At 45.2% G+C, this 21,537-nt stretch overlaps 1 protein-coding gene across 9 annotated transcripts in view; it reads left to right on the forward strand.

The window, feature by feature from the left end:
- Window positions 1-21,537, forward strand: part of KMT2C (lysine methyltransferase 2C) — a 174,231-nt gene that overhangs the window by 13,606 nt on the left and 139,088 nt on the right. For 7 of the 9 annotated variants that reach the window (XM_078855009.1, XM_078855017.1, XM_078855026.1 and 4 more), the window contains exons 2-3: window positions 8,654-8,779; window positions 15,955-16,055. In XM_078855009.1, the coding sequence (XP_078711135.1) occupies window positions 8,655-8,779; window positions 15,955-16,055 (226 nt within the window). In that variant the 5' untranslated portion in view covers window position 8,654. Of the gene's footprint in view, window positions 1-8,653; window positions 8,780-9,708; window positions 9,899-15,954; window positions 16,056-21,537 lie in introns of those variants that run through there. The other 2 variants (XM_078855030.1, XM_078855031.1) reach the window with 2 other exon arrangements.

A 21,537-nucleotide genomic window follows, 5' to 3' on the forward strand; every position in this document is an offset into this window, starting at 1 on the left:
TTTTTACGTGACTTTACCGAAAAAAGCTAAGAGTATGAACCCCTGATCTGCCTACCTACATTTCAGACAAATGTCGAACTTATTGGTCACCCCGTGCCCTTATAAATCTCAACGTTCATCCTCCAAAGTACCATCCCAAGGGAGAAACACAAATAGACAAAACATGTTGCCCGTGTTGAAACGGTACGGCTGTACGCAGTATGGACCGGAAAACTCAACTTCCCTGTACACAAGAATACGGTAAACCGTATGGGTTGACGGGTATGAATTACTCCACGAATGAGCTTGTTGTTTACTGATGCGTAAGGGTGTGACCATTTTTCCAGCACCACCGGCGAATCGATAAAATGTCGCGATGCTGGGGTCGCAATTCGAGGCACAATGCATTCATTCTCTTTTAACCTTTTGAGAAATGCAGTGGCGTCTACCGACTGCAACGGGGTTAACATGAACCCATTCCCATAATTACTATTTTTTTTATTAAAGAGAAACCGTTCGATAATTACCGATCAGTGTTAGAAATCGATGTGAATGGCAGAATCGATGCATGGCTGCGATCCTATTCGTGAGGAGTCCGTGACGCGGTGCCCGACGCGCCCCGCCTGGAACGCGTTCCCACGCCGCGCCTCTGCCACGATGATCACGATTGTAAAACGCGATTTCGGAAACAAAACATCGATTCTTTATTGTCTAGCTTGCGCCGTCCCGTTTACGCATCAGCGTTGTCTCGTCCGTCTTGTGCTTTTGTCTCGCCTGTAGGTGCTCGTCTCGACCCTGCGTGTGTCTCGGTTGTAGCCGTCTCGCTGTGACCCACAAGCCGAAAGCAACCCGTGCGTTATGATAGTAAATGATGGATTTGTCGAGTCCACGTTGCGATGCAAATGAAATCGTGAGCGTAAGAATGGATGGCTGGATGGCCGGTTGAAGGCGCAGCAGCAGCAGCAGCAGCGTGTGTGCTGCGTGTTGTCACGTCACGCGTTGCTGGAGGGTGCTCGGGACAGTGTCACACACCCACTGCTGCTGCTGCCACCCTCGTCACTGCTCGAGAGAGTGTCACACACCCGCTGCTGCTGCTGCCACCCTCGTCACTGCTCAGGAGAGTGGCACACACCCACTGCTGCTGCTGCTGCCACCCTCGTCACTGCTCAGGAGAGTGGCACACACCCACTGATGCTGCCACCCTCGTCACTGCTCGAGAGAGTGTCACACACCCACTGCTGCTGCTGCTGCTGCCACCCTCGTCACTGCTCAGGAGAGTGGCACACACCCACTGCTGCTGCTGCTGCTGCCACCCTCATCACTGCTCGAGAGAGTCACACACCCACTGCTGCTGCTGCTGCCACCCTCGTCACTGCTCGAGAGAGTGTCACACACCCACTGCTGCTGCTGCTGCTGCCACCCTCGTCACTGCTCAGGAGAGTGGCACACACCCACTGCTGCTGCTGCTGCCACCCTCATCACTGCTCGAGAGAGTCACACACCCACTGCTGCTGCTGCTGCCACCCTCGTCACTGCTCGAGAGAGTGTCACACACCCACTGCTGCTGCTGCTGCTGCCACCCTCGTCACTGCTCAGGAGAGTGGCACACACCCACTGCTGCTGCCACCCTCATCACTGCTCGAGAGAGTCACACACCCACTGCTGCTGCTGCTGCCACCCTCGTCACTGCTCGAGAGAGTGGCACACACCCACTGCTGCTGCTGCTACCCTCGTCACTGCTCGAGAGAGTGGCACACACCCACTGCTGCTGCCACCCTCGTCACTGCTCAGGAGAGTGGCACACACCCGCTGCTGCTGCTGCCACCCTCGTCACTGCTCAGGAGAGTGGCAGACACCCGCTGCTGCTGCTGCCACCCTCGTCACTGCTCGAGAGAGTGGCACACACCCACTGCTGCTGCTGCTGCCACCCTCGTCACTGCTCGAGAGAGTGGCACACACCCACTGCTGCTGCTGCTGCCACCCTCGTCACTGTGCTTGGTGTGGTGGGAAGCGGTGGTGAGCGGTGGTGGTAGCGGTGAGCGGCGGCCCGGGTTCGATTTCCGCTCACGGCCGACACCGTTGACGATTATACGAATCGGTCCTGGGCCTCCCCTAGGTCGACTCGGCCTCATGAGTACCCGGTGCAATGCGTAAATATCGACACTCGGGTGCTGGCCACCCACCCCTCGTGTGCCGTGCCGGCCTTCATAGGTGCTCGCTAACAGCACTTGCCCCTACAGTCTCTTAAGGCTACACGGAGGGAGGGGGGATCTTTGGGGGTGTGGGACGCTCACGATATACGCGCGTGTAAGAATGGCAGTGTTTTACTGGTAGAAACCCACTGGTTCCACCAGCCCACAGGGGATTATTGTGTCCGTCCGTCGTGCAGGGAGGGGCTGGGTGGGGAGGGTGGGGCTGGGTGGGGGGTGGGTGGGGGGTGGGTGGGTGGGGGGTGGGAGGGGTGGGGCTGGGTGGGGAGGGGCTGGTCACCCCGTGGTGCCCTTATAAAACTCAACGTTTAACCTACTCACGCCGGCTTGTGCCCGCCCTCACAGTCGGGCATATTTGCGGAATACACCACGCCGCCGTTGACCCTGGCCATTGACCGAGCAACCCAACGTTCCTACCAGCTCCCTCCGCAGGAGGAATGTGTTAAACTTACGCCAATGAGTCATTGACTAGTGGACGGGACGGTACAGTACAAGTAAACGAGACGGGTCATAACTCAATCGTGTAGACGAGGCAGGAGCACAGAGACGGCGTGACATCAGACGTAGAACGCCGAGCCGCGCTGCGGTGTCACGATTCGATTTGTTTCAATTCCCCTTCAAGTCGTATTTGTATTTCCACCTGTTTGTCTCGTTGCTTTAACTAGTGTTAAGGTAACGTTTGTGTATCATTTGTAAAAAAAAATGTAGAACTCTGAATTGTACCGGTGAATCGGCGGTTCGTGCTGAGTAGACTGTGCAAACAAGGACAGTACGCTCCAAATTAACCAGGGCGGTACAAGAGTGTTATTATACCAGTAGAAAGACAAGTAATCTATTCTGTTACTCGTGGACTCGCGGGGAGAGCGAATGTGTGCTTGTGTGTGTGTGTGCAATCGTGGGAAGCGATCGTGCAACGATTTTAACTGCGCAGTGACAATTTACCTGAACCGGTCCGGGGACTCTCCTAGGTCGACTCGGCCTCAAATGAGTACCTGGTGCGGTGTGTAAAACATCGCCACTGGAGAGACAAAGGCGGCCGGGTGTTTTGGCCACCCCAACCCCCTCGTGTGCGGCGTTGGCCTTCGAAGGTGCTCGCTCACAGCGCTCCCCCCCCCCCCCACGGTCTGTGATGGCGACACGTGGGGGGGCATCTTTGTGTGGAGCAGCGGGACCAATTGCACGGCCCGACGTGGCGGGCAGACGCTGCAATCACTTCCGCCTCGCCCAGCGGTCGTCGGCGTGTTGCTCTTTTTTGTTTGTTTGTTAAGGACCGCGTCTCGTATTCGCATGCGTATTACGGCTCTTGAAATTGTTTTTTTCTCCCCCCGAATTCGAAAAAATGGGTCTCTTTGTTATTTTGGTTGCCCCCCCCCCTGGCCTCGCCATCGACAACCGCCGGGCTGGGGTTTTGTTCAGCATGGGATGGGGTTTTGTTCAGCATGGGCTGGGGGTTGTGCAGCACGGGCTGGGGGTTTGTGCAGCACGGACTGGGTTTGTGCAGCACCGACTGGGTTTGTGCAGCATGGCCAGTACAGTACAGTATGTGCAGCATGGCCAGTACAGTACTGTATGTGCAGCATGGCCAGTACAGCACTGTACGTGCAGCTCACTCAAAGTCTCCCTCGCTCACTCGAGCGTGGGGTGGTGGTGGGCCTCCCATGCGTTGGCGTCCTGAGTCGGTGGTGGACATTTCCACAACGTGACGACACGTCGTTCACAGTATTGGTAGAGCGATAATAGAAATATATTGCAATACACAATTGACACGTTCTCCCGCAAAAGCAAAGTGTGTCGTTTGTGCCATCGCCACTTTGGGCTTGGGTGACCAAATCCGCAGACTCGAACACGAGACCGGGGCAGGGCAGGCGGCAGTATCGGCTGTCTCGCCTGTAAGTGACCCAGTCCAGCTCCAACACAATCCCTGGGACTACTCGTGTACTGCGGGACCTCCATAAACAACGACGATATACACACGTATAATGTATTTTACGTATTAACCACCCAACCCGCTGTTATGGAAGTGACATTTAGTATTTCTTAAGTGTGTGTATAGTCCTTGCAGCTCACCACAGATGGTGGTAAAAATGCTTCGTTTTGATGGATTGGTCCCAGATTTATAGGGCAACTGCAGTGTTCTAATTTAGTGCATTCACTGGACGGTATTCGCTTTATCGACTGGTGTAATATTGGGACACGGGGCTCTTGAGCTACCGTATACGGTATCGTCACGGCTGATCGATTATTGCACGATGCATGCTACGAATCGCATGTGCAAAAATCGATTGTTCGATGTATGCGAATATAACGTGAGATGAGACGAGACCACAGTCAAATAAGACCTTAAATCTTGACTCAAAGCTTTCGTGACTGTAGGAATTCATATTCTTTGGGTCTTTCGGTAAAGCCACGTAGATAGAAAAAAATAAAAAAAAATATCGATCGCAACACAAGCGGTCGTCTTCAGGAAAATAAGACCTTACCAACAGGAGACGATCTGGACGCAAGAGGTCAGGTTAAATCGAATGCAGGTCACAATAATTCGTGGAAAATCTGAGAGTTGAACGGGTTTCACGTGTAGGTAGCGAGTCGGCGTTAACGCGTTCGCATTGTTTTTTAAACGCTTAATGAAGGCATTTCGTGAACAATGTTGCAAACTATATATGCAGTACCACAGCGAAAACTACAACCACACGAGTGCTGACTGCCACGAGAGGCCATTGTGAGCCCGTGGTGGTGGTGTGTGTTCGTATTTATCGTGAGTGTATTGTGCCTTTTATGTACGGAGAGTGCGCGTAACAATGCAGTGACTAATGCACGTGTAGGCGGATTGTGTAATAGGTGTCGTGTTACTCCGTGCAGCGTGTCCTGAATGTAGCTTGTACGTACTGTAGTGCACATGGTACTGTATGCTGGACACTGCCGAATACTATATGTACTGTTTCGTGAGTGCTGTATGCGTGATGCGTTGATTGGAGTGTGTACTGTACTGCGTACTCTGTAGTATGAACTACAGAATCCAGTGCTGTGCCTGAAATACGGAGTGCGTATGTGCTGTATGCGCAGTGTTTTTAGAAAGGGTAGTGTGGATTGCTTTGTGTGGTACACGTTCCAGTGGATGTGATGTGAACGTCATGTATGTTTGGTGTGCGGTGTGCTGTTCCCACCAGGGGTATCGTGGTCGAGGAGTTGTGGCGTTTAACGAGTGTCATTCGTGGTCTGCACATGGCTGTGTGTGTCCTGTGCAGATGTAATTAGTGTAACGCATGTGTGCAGTGGGGGTAGAATCGTGCAGCAATTGACGAATGATCATTGAGCTCACGGGACGTAGAATTTCGTAAGGTTTCTCGATGCTCCTGTATTATGATTTACCCGTAATCGCGGTAGCCACGAGGGGCGCTACTGTCCTCTAACCAGATGACAACCCCATTTGAGAGTCACGAAACACCATTGCCACTTGTGTAAGGGCGAACCTCTATTCTTTGGGTCTTTCTTTGGGCTCGGCCTGTTAGATTAATTGTGTGCACGCTGCTATTCACCAATTGGTAACCCCCCCCCCCCACACAAATATATATCTGAACGGTTAAGTTAGGTGGGGTGCGAAAGAAGTTCAACATATGCAGTACGTGGTGGGTCGTAAGGGATTAATAATTGTGCCCCTAGTGTGCATAACAGTATATTTGACCCATTTTAGTAACGATGTATCGACTAAATTATATTCGTGCGTGGGTAAGTCGCTTACGTTTTTCTAAATTAGCATGCTGTTGCATTTTGGCTAATGGATCGAACAAAAGTACAAACAATAGAGATGCAATAGTCCATACAAAAGAGACGTTGCAATCGGTACAGCGATGATTATCGCATGGAGCTGCGTATCGTTATGGTTAGGGCAGCTAACAGGAGGTTACCTAGTGCGGTGTGTCCTAAGCGTGTCTTTTGTAGCACAATGTACAACAAGCATACAATGATCCATATGTTAACCTACACAGTGTCACATGACTGCGTCAGTGTTGTATAGTGAGCAATTGATGACGAGATTACCCAGTGGATTACTGAACTTTCTACGTGCACCACAATGGCGGAAAGAGGCGATTCCAATAATTGATGGAATCATAAGGGGTGGATTAATACAGGCCAAATACGTATCGAACTAGTGTGCGTGTGGTGTGATGCTCGTACTATGTGTTGTGTGTACACTACTGTAGTGATTCAAGTATCGATAATCATGGGCTATACTGTACAGTATAGCAATTATCGCCCCCTACTGCACACATTTGGCAGAACCCTCTCGTGAAAGTCTCGGGATTCTGTTGGTTGAGCGCAACAGATAAATAACGCGCGATTAATATCGCTGGGGCAATTATTCGATTGGGTAGATGGACAAACATTTAAATGGGCCCACATGAAGGCAGGAAACCCCCTGACAAGCCACGCCGAGCGTGACGTGGCTGACAGTCGTGAAGCCTTCCACCTAGAGACAAGATTTAGTTTTTTACCAAACTATTTTTTTGTAGCTTTTCCATTCAGTCGAGTGATCTAACTGATAATCGGTAGAGTAATTCACTACTTGTATAATTTGATAGCCCAGCTGTTATTTTAATATAATGCGGTTTATTAATGCAGAATGCAAAATAATTGTAGTATTTCCACATAATTGTGGAATTTAATTTATTTGGAAATATTTAGTAAGTCGACTAATTTTGATTTTACAGTTGGTCCCGCTTCCTTGATCACGGCCACAATTCTATCTGGTCTTTACCCTTTTTCTTACGACAAATGGGAGTGGTTACGTCATGAGGATTGACATCTGGGATGTCATATTGATGTGAGAAATTCTATTTTTCTCGTGGAATATTGTTTGTTATCATTTGCATGTTCCTCCACTCGACATTTTTTCTAGCACGTGGTTATGGTTCCATTTTGCAATTCTAAGAGCTAGCTTGTGTTGTTTTCATGCTCCCTTGGACATCTTCAAACAATGTATGTTATTTATATTCACATTCCATTATTCGTGGTTTTACAGGGTTGTGTACGTTCTGTGAAATGTTTAAGATTGATCTTTATAAATATCATTTTAGATTGCGTTTTACTTTGCCCTCAATTTTAAATGTAGTCCATGACACTTTCAGTGTTGACTTTTCAAAATGAATTTTTTTCGGACTTTTATTTTGAGAACCCATCTCTATTTTACTACCACTTGACCTAATTTTCTCTTACCAGTTAATATTTTGCCTCAGCTTTGGCAATGATGCAGTGGAATGACATCACACCAACCTGTGACTACTTTCTGTGTTAGTTACCATGCAAAAAGACGGACATCTCTGACATGTTTAAGTGGTTGTTTGAAACGTAATAAATAAAAATAGCTTACCAATGTACCGTACGTTTTTAGATCAGTGTATTTGGGTGCGTGTAATGTATGGATCACACACAATGGACTCGGGAAGAAAATGTAAACGCTGAAAAGTGTGCAAAACATTGAGATACGTATGCTTGGCATTTCACTAAGAAACAAAACGTGGAATTTCTCGATTGGCAGCACAGATGATGAAGGGCTTCAATCTTTGTAGAGAAACGCAAGTGGGCTTGGGCAGGATAAACCCCGAGGAGAGATGATGGCGGATTTACACGAAACCGGTGACTGGCCGCCTGAGAAAAAACTGCGTCCAAGAGGAAAACCACTGGCGATGTGATTGAGTGTGAATGCAGAGTGATCATGATTGCAACGGCGTAGGGAAGACATTTATCTGTCAAATGACCGATGTATATAGTAAAGTATGTGTCTATAGTGTAGTGTATGGGTATAGTATAGTGTACATTTCTGGTTATACGCGGAGAGTGTAGTGTGTATGTCTATGGTGTCGTGTATGGTATTGTATATGGGGAGCGGGTAGTGCAGCGGTTTAGTGAGCTGGGCTACGAAACCCGGCTACGCGATTTCGATTCCCACGGACACGGCCAACACCAGTGGCGATTATCTGAAGTGGTCCTGGGCCTCCCCTAGGTCGACTCAGCCTCAAGTGAGTACCTCGTGCGGTGTGTAAACCTCACCACGAGGGAGACAAAGGTAGCTGGGCGTGGCTTTCATAGATGCTCGCTAACAGCACTTTTCCCAAACGTCTGTTAAGGCTATATGGGGAATCTGTGTGTGGTGCACGCCTTGATTGTATTGTTCGTGTTTCGATATTGCGCTGTGTGAGTTGTGTGTATAGTGCGTTGTGTATAGTGTAGTTACTATTGCACGCCGGTAGTATACCTGTGTGCACGGTCTTGAGTATTTTTTCGATAGTGTACTTATTATAGTGTGAGTGTAACGCCGTTGTATGTACTGTGTTGTACACGATCAGTTGTGCCTGTGTTACACCCCTTTAGTATGTGTACTCGGCGTTGTGTCTTGTACACGCTGCGTGTGCTCTCTCTCTTTCGGTGTGCGCGTCGTGCTTGACGTCGTTTCTTTCTCGCCCCAGAATGGAGTCGGACGGGGAGGCCGGGACAGCGGCTCCACAGGCGGGCGGGGCGAGCGAGCGGCGCGCCCGGGGGCGGCCGAGAAAGGACGGCGTCGTCCCCGCCACCCCCACGCAGCGCCCCGCAAAGTAAAGCGACGAAGCCGCGCACAGCGACACTCGCTCGGCTTTCATAGGGGTGGGGGGGGGCGGGTGCTGGGCTTGTGCGCCACGCTTTGTTTGTAGAGGCGAGGGGGCTGCTCCTGTGCTCAATGTGATGAGTTTGCAGCCTCTGAGAGGGCAATGGCTCCTCTACCTTGATTGGTTTGGAGCATCATCTGTGGACCTGACTCTTGCGTCGTGCCCTGCGGTCAGTCGTATAAAACGCTTTAATTAAAAAATGTCGATGATAAAAACAATGTCGGTAGTTGTATGCGAGCGGACGGCTGCTGCTGCTTCTCATTGTATCAGCACCACGTGGTGTGTTAAAACTGCTTCTTGTAATAATTTCCGTGGCTTATTGTAGCATCTGGCTCATTGTAACACGTGGTCCGAGCTCGTATCATGCATGGGTCCTGGCTTGCACACGTGGTACACACACGTGGTGCCCTATAATGTGGCTCGTGTGTGGTGTGGCCGCCTTTGGCTGTATTACGGTGTGTACTGGCTGACTGTCACGTGGCTTGCCTCGGCTCACCACGTCACGTGACGAGGCACGAAGGCCCCAGGTCGCAATCCCCGGGTGCTGCCCGGGTTTTGCGCGCCTCTCATTGGCTCAGAACGGTTTCACGTGACCGCGCACGAGTGGAGGGGGAGGGGCTGGTTGCGGTCGGGGGGTAGGGGCGCGATGGTGTTTGGGGGGAGGGAGAGTGGGGGGTTGTTGTGGGCGGAGGGTGTTGTGGGGGGGGGTGTTGTGGGTGGGGTTGTTGTGGGGGCGGGTGTTGTGTGGGGGTGGCAGGGGGGGGTGTTGTGGGCGGGGTGTGGGGGTGGCAGGGGGGGTGTTGGGGGAGGGGGCGACGCGGTCTCGGCTCCGTTCCCGGCTGTGCGCTCCGCGCCGGGTGTCGGGTGAGACCGCGGGGCCGGGACTACTTCCCGGGTTGTGGGGCTAGGACGGGTCCCCTCGTGCGGACGGGAGGAGGAGGATTCCTCGCTCTCTGCTACTGCTGTGGCTGCCGGCCCCGAGCAGCCGAGCCGAGCCCCGACCGAAGTGACCGAAGCAGCGAGGGAGCCGAGTAACGGGGAGCCGAGTCGAGGCAAACTCTGCCCAAAGTGAGGAGACGTCGTGCCACGGAGGGTCCGATCCGAGCTCAATGGAGCCGGGTGGGAAGCCGGGTGGGAGTCGCGTGTGGCTGCTTTGCGATCACCACAAATACTGAAATAAGTGCAGCGCCGAGTGTGTGTGTGTACACGGGTCTGTGTGCATCTTACACGTGTGTACACGGGTCTGTTTGCATCTTACACGTGTGTACACGGGTATGTGTGCATCTTACACGTGTGTACACGGGTATGTGTGCATCTTACACGTGTGTACACGGGGCTGTGTGCATCTTACACGTGTGTACACGGGTCTGTACGTAGGTCTAAGCGTGTCGTGCATTTGTGTTAACGAGGCTCAGTCCTTTGTAAACACGCGTGCGCTTTTTGCTGTGTAAACATGGATGTGGGGTTGTTTACGTCTGTGATGCGTGTATAAGTCTATATCCATATATGTGGCACGTTTCTGTATATGATATACGTTTGCGTATGTACCTTTGTGCCAATATTTATTTACGGCTTTGTGTTTACACGTTCGTGTTTGTGGCTTTGCTACGTTTTATACACGTTGATACAAAAGTATATATGGGTGCACTATTGTGTGTTTGCGTACAAATAAAGTGCACAAGCGCCACGGGGACGTCAGACACTTACAGCGCTTGTGTTGTATAGTACATGGCATTTGTGTGCACATTGCTGTGTTTAACTCTGCTCGTGTCCACGTGGGTCATTGCATTTACAGTAGTTGCAGATATATTAGTTCTATATATTAGTTGTCTATGGGTGCACAGCATTTTTTTCCACAATTACAAACATGTACATAGATGTACGTTTCGACAAGTACCCACATACGTGCATACACAGGTACAAACATGCGTTTGTAATTTGTATGCATGTACGTGGGTACATGATTATGGCTGGGTGTACGCAACTTTGTTTATGTTTACACATTTGTATACCTAATGACAGAGAGCAGTGATGCAGTGGCTTGAGCACTGCTACGAACCCGGTGACATGAGTTTTGATTCCTGGCCTCGGGTTAACATGAGTGGTGAGGGATATTTGAACCACCCCCACCCTAAATTTTGATTTAAAGCTTTCGAGATTTGCTCTTTCGGTAAAGTCACGTAGAAGGGAAATAATAAAATAATGAAAATAAAAAACAATACAATTGTCACGACGTTTTGACTGCAACACAAGCAATCATCATCACCCTCTTCATCAACGTGCGCTAACCATTGCGATGGAAGTGGGCTTGAGCAATTGGATTTACACAACACGAGAACACGAGCATTTATGTACTTAGATTTGTTTGTGTACATAGCTGTGTACTGTTATTGTGTCAACTTTTGATTACATAGTTGCATTCTCCAGTATAGATATAGGTACAGGAGAGATTGTGCGTGCATATCTGGGTCTGCATGCAGTGTTTACGGATATTCACTTCAACACATGTGTGCTGGTGTATACGTACGTGTGAATACATATTTATCTGTACACGGTATACAGGTCTGCATGTGTAACTGCATATATTTTTGTGCACGTAGTTTTGTCTCTGTATAATATTTGTATATCTCTCGGTTTGTATCAATGAGTACACATCTCTGTAAATGTGCACACATCGGAGCTCATGTGCAAATATCTCAGTATGCATGCCCGCATTACAATTTATCTTATGTGATGTGTATACAGTGCGTACAGTAAATATCCTGCATATTGCTGTGCTTATTTGTGCGTATTTTTATGTAAACAATTCTGCATTTATATACACATCAAGATGTATCCATGCACATTTATGTTTGCACGTGTTTCTCACTGTGCAATGTACTTTTCTTATCTCTGGATGAACAAACCACTCTCTGTTCACACATGATTGCGTGTGAGCAGCATATCATTTAGAGCCAGCAACCTCATTAGGTCTTGCTTTATTTTTTTCCAGCAACATTTGTTTAAGCAAGCAAACTCTAGTTCAGCATTGACTTCTGGTTGTCATCAGCCTGTAGCTGAGCTCTGGCGTTGTGTTGTGCCCCTGTCAGGGGTCACCTCCCTGATTCTCTGGGTTTTGAGGCGCGGTGTTTGGCCGATGGGGGAAACCCATGCTATCTGATTCATTGTTAGGTGCTGCAATTTCTGCTCCAGAGTGGATGGAGTGACTACATTTCAGCACAAACCATGCATACGCCACACAGGCCTAGATTATTATATGGTGCACTTTTGCACCGTACGTAGCCAATCTTGCTAATCGGAGGTGCGGATTACAGGCATTTGCAGGGTTGGTGGACCAGTTAGGCATGTGTGAGCCTTGGTCTGTGTGTGTGGTCTCCTTGCTGGGCAATGAGGTGTGCCGTCAGGTATAATACAGCAAGCTTGTGTTATGCAGGCTGTCTGTGGGTCATTGGTGTCCCCCATTCACACAAGTGGGCTTTCTTCAGCCATTTTCTACTGGCAGTTACAAATGCTCAAAGAAATTGGCCAAACATCTCAGAATAGGACTTTTTTTTAAAGGTCTTTTTAAAAAGGTATTTCAGGGTCAAAATGTAAAATTATTAATATAGTTCAGTTTTTACTCTGGTGAGGTGGGTGTGGTTTGTATAGCGGCAACGGCCACTCATTTTGACAGCAGAGGCAGGTCATGCTGTCACCCATTGTTTTCATCCAGCTGGTTGTTTGAATGTGCTGCTTTTTCAGCTTGTACTATATTATGCATAGTACATAATTATCAGGCTCAGGCTGCTTTGTCCTTGCTTACTCAATGCTTTATGATTTATTAAAACTAGATGTCCCAGCAATTGTATTTATCTAAGCACTCATACACACTGACCCCTATATAAGGCCAGCATAGGCCCAAGATGTCTCTTCTCCATTTTCACCTTGATAGAACAGCCCAAATAGCTGATGCAGACTGGGCAGGGAGTCTGGGTGAGGGATTATGGCTGACCAGAGCCCACTCATACTGTGAAATCTAAAACCAGAAGCTTTCCAGGTGAAAAACTATTGTGAAAAATGAATGAAGCTCAGAAATTTCTATTAAATTTCACAGGTGAATGTCCCCGATATACTATTCTTCCCTCATTTATTTTTTCTCTGTTTCCCACCACAGGTGGGAGGTGGGAGTGTGGCACATGTATGGATTACTATAGTTTACTCGGGCCGTGTGAATAGAAAACCGTAAGCCTTGCAGAATAAAAATGTCATTACAAATATTGCTGTTTATTCATATAGTTAACTAGGCTATTTTAAAGTAACTTTTTTAAATAATTGAACAACATGACATTAACGTTTAGTTAATGTTCGACAGTACATTATTGTGGCGTCTAAAATAATTATATGTCCTTTGTAACCAAGTAAGAGCATATTGCGACCTAGAGCCTCTTGCAAGGGATACTGGGTAAACCAGGTCCAGGTCCTCAGTTTTGTATGAATAATTCAGCAGATTATTAATTGACAGGATTAGACGTAGTTTCAAGCAGTTCTTCATGTAAATACTGTAATTAGATATTTTTTATAAAGATCAAACCATTTTTATAATTGGAACCCTGCCTACTGTTGCCTTTTTATTCATATTGAGGGTTCAGCCTTGGAAAAATGGTCTGACTCGCGCGACCTCGGTGGCATGTGGCTTCTTGGTGGCAGCAGTGCATTCGCCGCCACCATCCTGTGTTTAGCTCACTTTTGATGTAGAAAGTTGATTCAGAATTACTACACGGGCACATGGCGCCTTAAAAGAGGTAGTAGCACAAGAATAAATTAGCTCTTATTGTAAATGTACATATCAGTCTGTCTCAGGCTGTCTGACATTATTTTGAAGCTTTAAAAAAATACATTTTGGTCAAGCTTGCCAGTGGCACTGTACTGACATCACTGCATTAACATGTATAGATATGAATTATGTCACAGTGGTAACGGTAAGGTTAATTTCAATTAATTTTGGACATAACTACAAACTTTGTATTTGATGGGCTGGGGCATGCAGCCTCTATGCATCTTCAAGATAAGAGCTGTTTGTTTTTTGGGTTGTCATTAATCCAATGTTAGACAGCAGTGAAAGCAAAAAACAATTAACTGTCTCTGTTTCAGCTTGCATGGCTGATGGCATAAATGATGTGCATGGAATTAAACGTATATCGTATACAAAATTACATAAGATCCACAATGGGCCATGGAATTAAAATCCAATCGCGTATAGTGACGGCAAGCTTGCTTCATCGTAAAAATCTGCTTCACCTTACAAGGCTTTTTTGTCAACACCCTCAGTGATTGACTTGGGAATTTCTTGATCCTTTGTGGACCTTGTGCATTTTTTGAGCGGTGTCAGTTTGATCACTTAGGTTTTTGTAAATCAACAATGATGGTTGAGTTAATCCGGGGCAAATTGTCCGTTTACATATAAACTCAATGATATTTTCCCATTCGGTGCATATTCACCAGTGCCTTAAATGGGCATCCGTTAAAATCAATGCCTTCGGGTTTAAATTGCTCGTCCTGAGCAGTGTCGCTGCGTGTGCCTTTGTTGGGTCTGGCCACAATCGTATGGAACAGTGACTTTACATTTCGGCTCCTAGCAATTCACTCACCTGCGATTCAGTACCAATGTCATCAAATGACATTCGGTGTCAATATTTGATGGAAGAATTCACATTTTTGTTTCATTTTACACGGTCTAACTTGTCTATACTGTTTGTACTGTACATACCATCTTGTTCTGTTTCGTTTCTTCTGCCATGTAGTGTTTCCTTCGTCCTGACTATTATCCTAAAGGGAATATTTGCATTTAATGCGCATGCATGAAAATACTTGTTTAAGCACGCAATTCAATTTCCATAGTCACATTAAATCATAAATAGGTTTTAATTGATGAATCATTACTTCATCAGTTATATTGTGCGTTGGTAGCAGCAGTCGCCAATTGACATGCATTTGTTGCTTGCTTATATGTACTGTTGTCCGGTAGCAGGCGACGTCTGTCATTCTAAGTGATTGTTCCCCCCTTGGATATGTACATGAGAGTATAGTACTAGAGTTGGGAAGGTTTATTTTGAAATGTAATTAGTCTCTGATGTTTTTTTTATATATAATGCATACTAATTCCATATTTGTCACCCTAATACATTTGTTACTTTTTTCATAAAATTTTAAACAATTGGCAGCCCCTTTTGTCAAGTCGCTGCTGCATAAAGGCCTCACCAAACAGTGTCATCGTAGAGGTTGCTTAACCAATCTTCACCTCACTGGTCAGTGCAGGTTGATGAGGGGGAGAGACGGAGGTCCAGGATGGGTTCAAATCAATCACCACCGATGTCCGCTGGTAGTCGAACACAGGTCTTCGGTTTCATAGCACAGTGCGCGAACCACTAAACCACAACTCCACTCCCACTTGTATGATTATTTGATTCAAAGTAACATGTACAGTAATGACTTGATTTAACCCCGGAGATGACAGTGCTTTGATTTTATTCTGAGATTTGAAGTATATTATGTATGCCTTGGCTACTGCTGTTGAAAACAGTGTAACAAAATTTGTTTTTGTTCCTGGGTAGTAAGTGTTATTTTGTAATTGCTTATACCTCAAAAGTATAGAAAATGGCTAATCCCCACAAATTTAGCTTTTGTTACCAGGCCAGTGATATTTTGAAATTTACCTATTTTCAATGGCAAAACGTGTGCATTTGTGTTATTCCTTCACATGAAGTCCTGGTCACAAAAGCACAGTTTGTGGGGAAAAATAGCCATTTTCTATACTTTTGAGGCATAAAAAATTAGAAAATAACACTTACTACCCAGGAACAAATATTGTGTTACAAAATGAAATTAACCGAAGCTGATGACATGATCATTTATCCTTGTTTAATTACTAGTAGATGTATTGTAGCGTAACAATATGGTAATGAAGAAAGTAATCAAGTGGTGCATTCTATCTAAATGTAATATGATTACATGCTAAAAAAAGTCATTGGGGTTACCAGCCACACCTGCCTTTGCCAAATTGCAGTATTTTACATTGCTTTGCAATGAGAGGAATTTAACATGAAGCATGAGTGCCTGATGATGTTGACTGAGACGTTGTTTTGCAGGACCCGGGGGGCTGGCAGACTCCGAGCCACGGGCGACGGCGACAGCAACGGCCGCAATGGCACGGGGGATGCGGGGGATGACATGACGACGGAAGAAGCGGGTAAGTCAGACACCCTCGTAGTGTCGGTCTCACAGCCGTGATTGGGGGACTTCATCCATGAACCAAGAGCAGATGTATCGCTTGTCGGTGCCACCTTGATGTGGCATACGTTTAGTGGTTCCAATGAGTTTTTGTGACCAATAACGGTGATTAATAATGTGCAGTCCATTTGAATGAGTGGGGTTATCATATAAGTCACTCGTATTAGTCATATAAATAAATCAGTTCTGTTCAAGTTTTTAAACCTTTGGTGGTACCAATTTCTGCTCTGGCCCATGGAAGAGAAAAGCTGTTGGTGGTGTATGTATCTGGCCTTTAGGGTTGTAAGGTTTGCAGCTGGTGGAAGAGTGCTCCATGGAGCTTGTCATGGCTGTTTTGAAGCACTGAGCTGTTGTTAAACTGTTAGTGAATGATAAACTTTGCAACAATTACTCTGTATAGGACAAAGTATGAGCCAACTTGTGTTGAATGAGAAATCTATTGCAGTGTGCTTACATGTTGTTGTTGGGGTTTGTCTTCCAGGGGCAACTCCCTAAGATGTGATCTGCTGCATTTGTGTAATGACGTAATGTAGATTGCACATTTTGAATATAATTGGTTATTGTCACTTCCGCAAAAAATCGATAATTTGGATTTGTATAGCATCAACATGCAACTGCCTCTCAAAGAATGTAAATCTGTGGCATACATCGATTGGAATGAAAGAAAATAATAGGTTCTTTGGGTTTTCTTAGGGGAGGAGTAGACTGGTAAGGATGCTCCAGTTTAGAGCGGGGGAGGAGATGACAGCGGTGGTAGAGGTGCGAATACAGACACTTTGTAGACATAGTAAATGTGTTGAAGTGGCTTGCAAAGCAATTAAAACTAAAATGCAACTCAAAGAGGTGCCTTAAATGTATTTGTCCATATTGGAGTATTCAGGGTGGTAAGATAATTATCATGAAGGGGATATATCTTCACAGAAAGGCAAACATTGCAGATGTATAGGGTTAAAGTAGTGGAAACTTGTCAGAAATGCATGGTGCTTTAGATTTGCCTACATCACAATGAGTAGTTCTACCCTAGTGACATTATAACAAGGTCAATATGGCAGCATGCTTCATATAGCTGCAGTATTTAACTCAATAAAGCACACATCTCTGAGTCATGAAGCTTCAAACACATGTTGGACAGCCTAAGAAGCACAGTATAATTGTGAATCTGCAAGGTTTGCACCTTGCATACTGGTTATCCTACAGACAGGCAGGTCTTCTCCATGGAAATGTGGAATATCCACCAGAATGAGATTCCTTTTTTTATATTACCACACGGTATGTTTAAATGACCCACTGGTTTTTGCAATGTGGTATTGTTCTTAAATAGTACCGTTAATATTCCATGTTCTTGTATGTTTCATAAAATTAATTGTATGATGGTCTGTTTGTTGATATGTATATCAGTGGGTTATTGATATCACTGCTCATTCGATAATATGAATTACATTTGTGCTAGAATTGTAATTGTTCCTTAAATTAATTATGTTTAACTAAAACAAGTGCTGTTATTGACATTGTTTTCCCACTAGGGTGACAATTGAAAAGTAGATTTTTATTTCAATTATTACCTTGTGATTAATAAATTAAAATGCAACTTAAGTATTGAAACAATTTTTTTCTCTCGAATCAATAGAGCAGTTTACATCCTGGTTCATGGAATCGAACCAATTATAAAAATTCCACAATTCAATGGCAATAGTTTTTTTTCCAAAGGTGCCCACTGTTAACATGGCTACCCCTTTGTAGTAGGTTATCTACCACAGTGGGATGATACGCTAAACCAATCCCTTACTCGTGATTCTCAACTTTGTGTTTACTTGTCATTTGCACTTTACTTACTGTCTTTCAGCCTGAAATGCATCTTCCTAATCTATCAAATACTTGTATTTCTGAATTATGGGGAGTAAAATCATAAATAAATGAACAGTGAAAGGACTTTTTCATAAACAAAATGCATTGAAGTCACGTACATTTTGTATTTAAGGTTGTTCTTGCCTATAACACCAAGCAACTCAGGAGCATTTGTTTAACTGGCCAAACCCGGTGGATGAAACCAGTCCATGGTTTGCCTGATTAAATAGGGGAAAAAACTAGCTAAAGGCCCATAGACTGATGGTACTACCTAGTTTTGTCTTACGTGACGGTTAAATATTAATCTGTCAATTGCTTTAACATGAACTAAAGTAAGCAAAAAAGATATGCAAATGTCACTATAAATTAAGTAAAACTACTTGTGTTGCCAATGAGAGGGACTAGAGTCTTAACCCTACTGCAGTGCATTTCACTGCGCCAATTTCCGCACAGCCGACTGGTTTAGCAGGTGGCCTATGCACTGCAAGGCTTTGTTATGGGGAGCAGTAATTTAGGGAGCTTATATTCTAGAAGCACCTGTACGTTGGTGGGGCCTTTATTCCTCGTGGCCTTTACTCCAGGTGGCCCATATGCCACCTGTGCTTCATTTTATGTTGGAGAATTCAAAGTGACAGGATCCTGACAAGGTTGAAATTGCACACCGTCTCCATTATCACTCCCACTGAATGCACTGTGGCTGTTGGCAGCCTCGCAAGCAAATGGTTTGACTTTATCCATAAAATTCTCTCCCCTCGTACCTAAAAACCTCAAATCTTGCCAATTCTAAAATTGCCCTTGAAGCTTTGTTTGCAACAATATTTGCAATTGTTCAAATGGAGCAAGGTTTTAAAAAAAAATATTGAGTATAAAAAAAATTATATCCGTATTTAACCTCATGGTAATGGAAAACGTGTATTTACATAAATTCGTATTTTGTCAGTGATATGAAATGTGCTAGGATTTCACTTAATTGTAGGTTTACTAGAAATTCAGGTACACCATACAAATTCATAGTTTAGTTGTGAGTGGTTAGTGGTCAATGGAGTGGTTATTGATGCTGTGGTCAGTATACACAATTGAGAATCAGAAGCTGACAAGCCCAAATCTGAGTTGGAGTGTTGACAGCCAGTCATCTTTTTGGGGCTAATGAAATGTGTTTGACTAATAGGAAGTGAACCGATTCTAGTGGCTATAGAAACTGACCCTGTCATGGTAAAGTGTGATTTGTATTGCTAGCTATGGGTTGTGCATTGAGATTAAACTGTCATATGCTTGTTTGAGCAAAAATGCACTTAGATTTTTTACACGCTTTTTATTAACTCACTCTGTCTGTTGTTGTCGTTGTTGTTGTATTCTCAAATCTTGTAACTCAATTTTAACCCACTTCCCAATGTGTGGTATCGACAGCAAACTTGGTATACTTATGTCATACTGATGACAATACTATATTTTATCATAAAAAACAAACAAATATATATTTTAAAACATTATTTTTAGATGTTATGTTTCGGCTTGGGTGTAATTGTCCATGGTCAACTGACGTTGACTGTAAATCGCCTCGGTCCCTTAAGTTATGGCAAGCTTCGGGGCCACTTCCTGGAGTCGTGGAGTTATTCGATTACTAGTACATTTCATGAAAGCGTGTTTTTAAAAACGTTTTTTTATAATTACTTTTTGTAATTGTTCTATGCAGTAGTCTGATACTCCAGCTTATAAGAGAGTATTTGTTACTGAAGGCACTTGCAAAGCAAGTGCAGCCCAGTTTGTGCCAATCCTGTACTCGACAATTTGACATTTAATCTTACCTAGTGACCTGTTTTAAAGTTACCAGTCTCAGGGCACCTTGTGTGCACCAACCATATTTTTGTATTCAATTGATAATTTAATCATGGCCGATTCACAATAATTAAACAAATTAATAAATTATCATTTGAATCATACAGTGAGTGCGGGAGGGGCACGCTAACTCTTATAGAGATAATGAGTATGTTTGAACGTGGTGGTGACGTGGCCCAGCGTGAGTGCGTTTGCCACTTGTTGCAGAGGTTTCACATTTAGAATCCGGCAGCCCGACCCGAATTAATCCTGCCTTGCAGTGTCGTCTTTCAAAGAAGAGTAGACCATTTTGTGTCAACATCATGATTCTAATTTGAAGAATGACTCCATGTGTCTCAATTGGGAAATACAAGTTTCTTGTTATTTTGGTTCAGAATCTTAAAACAGATGACAGCCACTATGATAGGTCTTTTCTAGTCATTCCTCTCATTGTAAAGCCAGAAGATACAGGGTCCCCGTACATATTGTGTTATGAGATTTAACTGTATGAACCTTGGATAAAACTGCAAGGTGTCCCAAAATGTTGTTTATCTTTGTAAATATATTCACTGAGTGAAACATTTTCGTGAAATTAATTAATCCTGAAAATCAAGACAGCATTGTTAATATTTTGGTAAAATTATACAGTTGATGAACATATTCACACTTCACACCTGAGTTAAAACTTCACACTTTCCCTCCCACTCCCACATGTTTCACACCTTTGCTTCCTCACCCCACAGCTCAAATTTACACTTTCACAACATCCAGCTACACCCCTTTCATGCCTCCCTACCCCCTCCCTTTACATATACTTCAATGTCAACCAAATGTAAAGTTAACTTGATTGCTAAATTTAACCTCCTGTCAAAAAAGAAGCCAGAGCCACACGCTAAAAATTTAGATGTTAACTTTCTCTCTCGCTCTGTGCATCTCTTTCCGATCTCTACTCCAGTGACTTTCTGCCCTGCCTCCTTCCCCCCCCCCTTCTCTCTCCCCCCCCCTACCAGAGGCGTAGCTAGGGGGGGTCAGGGGGGTACATATGTCCCTGGGCGCCAAGGTAAAGGGGCGCCCAAATGAGGCTTACAACGTTACATTATAACTTATTGCGGCGGGCGCGGCAGCCTGAAACTACTGCACAAATCTACACCTCAACCTTAAAGTTTATATATCCCGCCACACACAGCCTACATGTCACGTAATTACATTTTGGTACGCGCGCCTATTAAGATATTACATGGAAGAACGTACCAAACAACAGACAGGCGCAGTCTTACAGCCTTAGTCACTGGCCTGTTTTTTTGTGGCGGAAACTACGACGGCCTGAAACACGCTGGAGTGCACGATCAGAAGCTGTTAAAGCTATCTATGAAGGACTGGATGAACTAGTAGGGCTGCTAGACAAATTATCGGAGGACGTAACTATGACGCCTGAAACCAGAAGTAATGCATAACAGTTACAGGCATGTGTATTAAATTTTTACTTCATAGTTTTATTACATTACTGGAATGTCATTCTTGGAAAAATGTATCGTGTTCAGAAGCGCTTACAGGATCCTACTATGAATTTCAAGGAAGCAGCAACTGATCTTGATTCTTTGGAGCATGAATGTCAAGCTTCGTGATGATTTGAGCCAAGTTGCTGTAGAAAACGCCAAAACAAGATGCACAGCCTGGGAGATCGATGTGGACAGCAGAATTAGGCGACGTCGGAAGATGCCAGGAGAACTGGCAAGAGATGCAGGACTTTCAGCAGCAGAAGAAATTGTGCGCGTTATGAA

The sequence above is a fragment of the Lampetra fluviatilis genome, chromosome 1 (genome assembly GCF_964198595.1).
Source record: "Lampetra fluviatilis chromosome 1, kcLamFluv1.1, whole genome shotgun sequence".
Lineage (NCBI taxonomy): Eukaryota > Metazoa > Chordata > Hyperoartia > Petromyzontiformes > Petromyzontidae > Lampetra > Lampetra fluviatilis.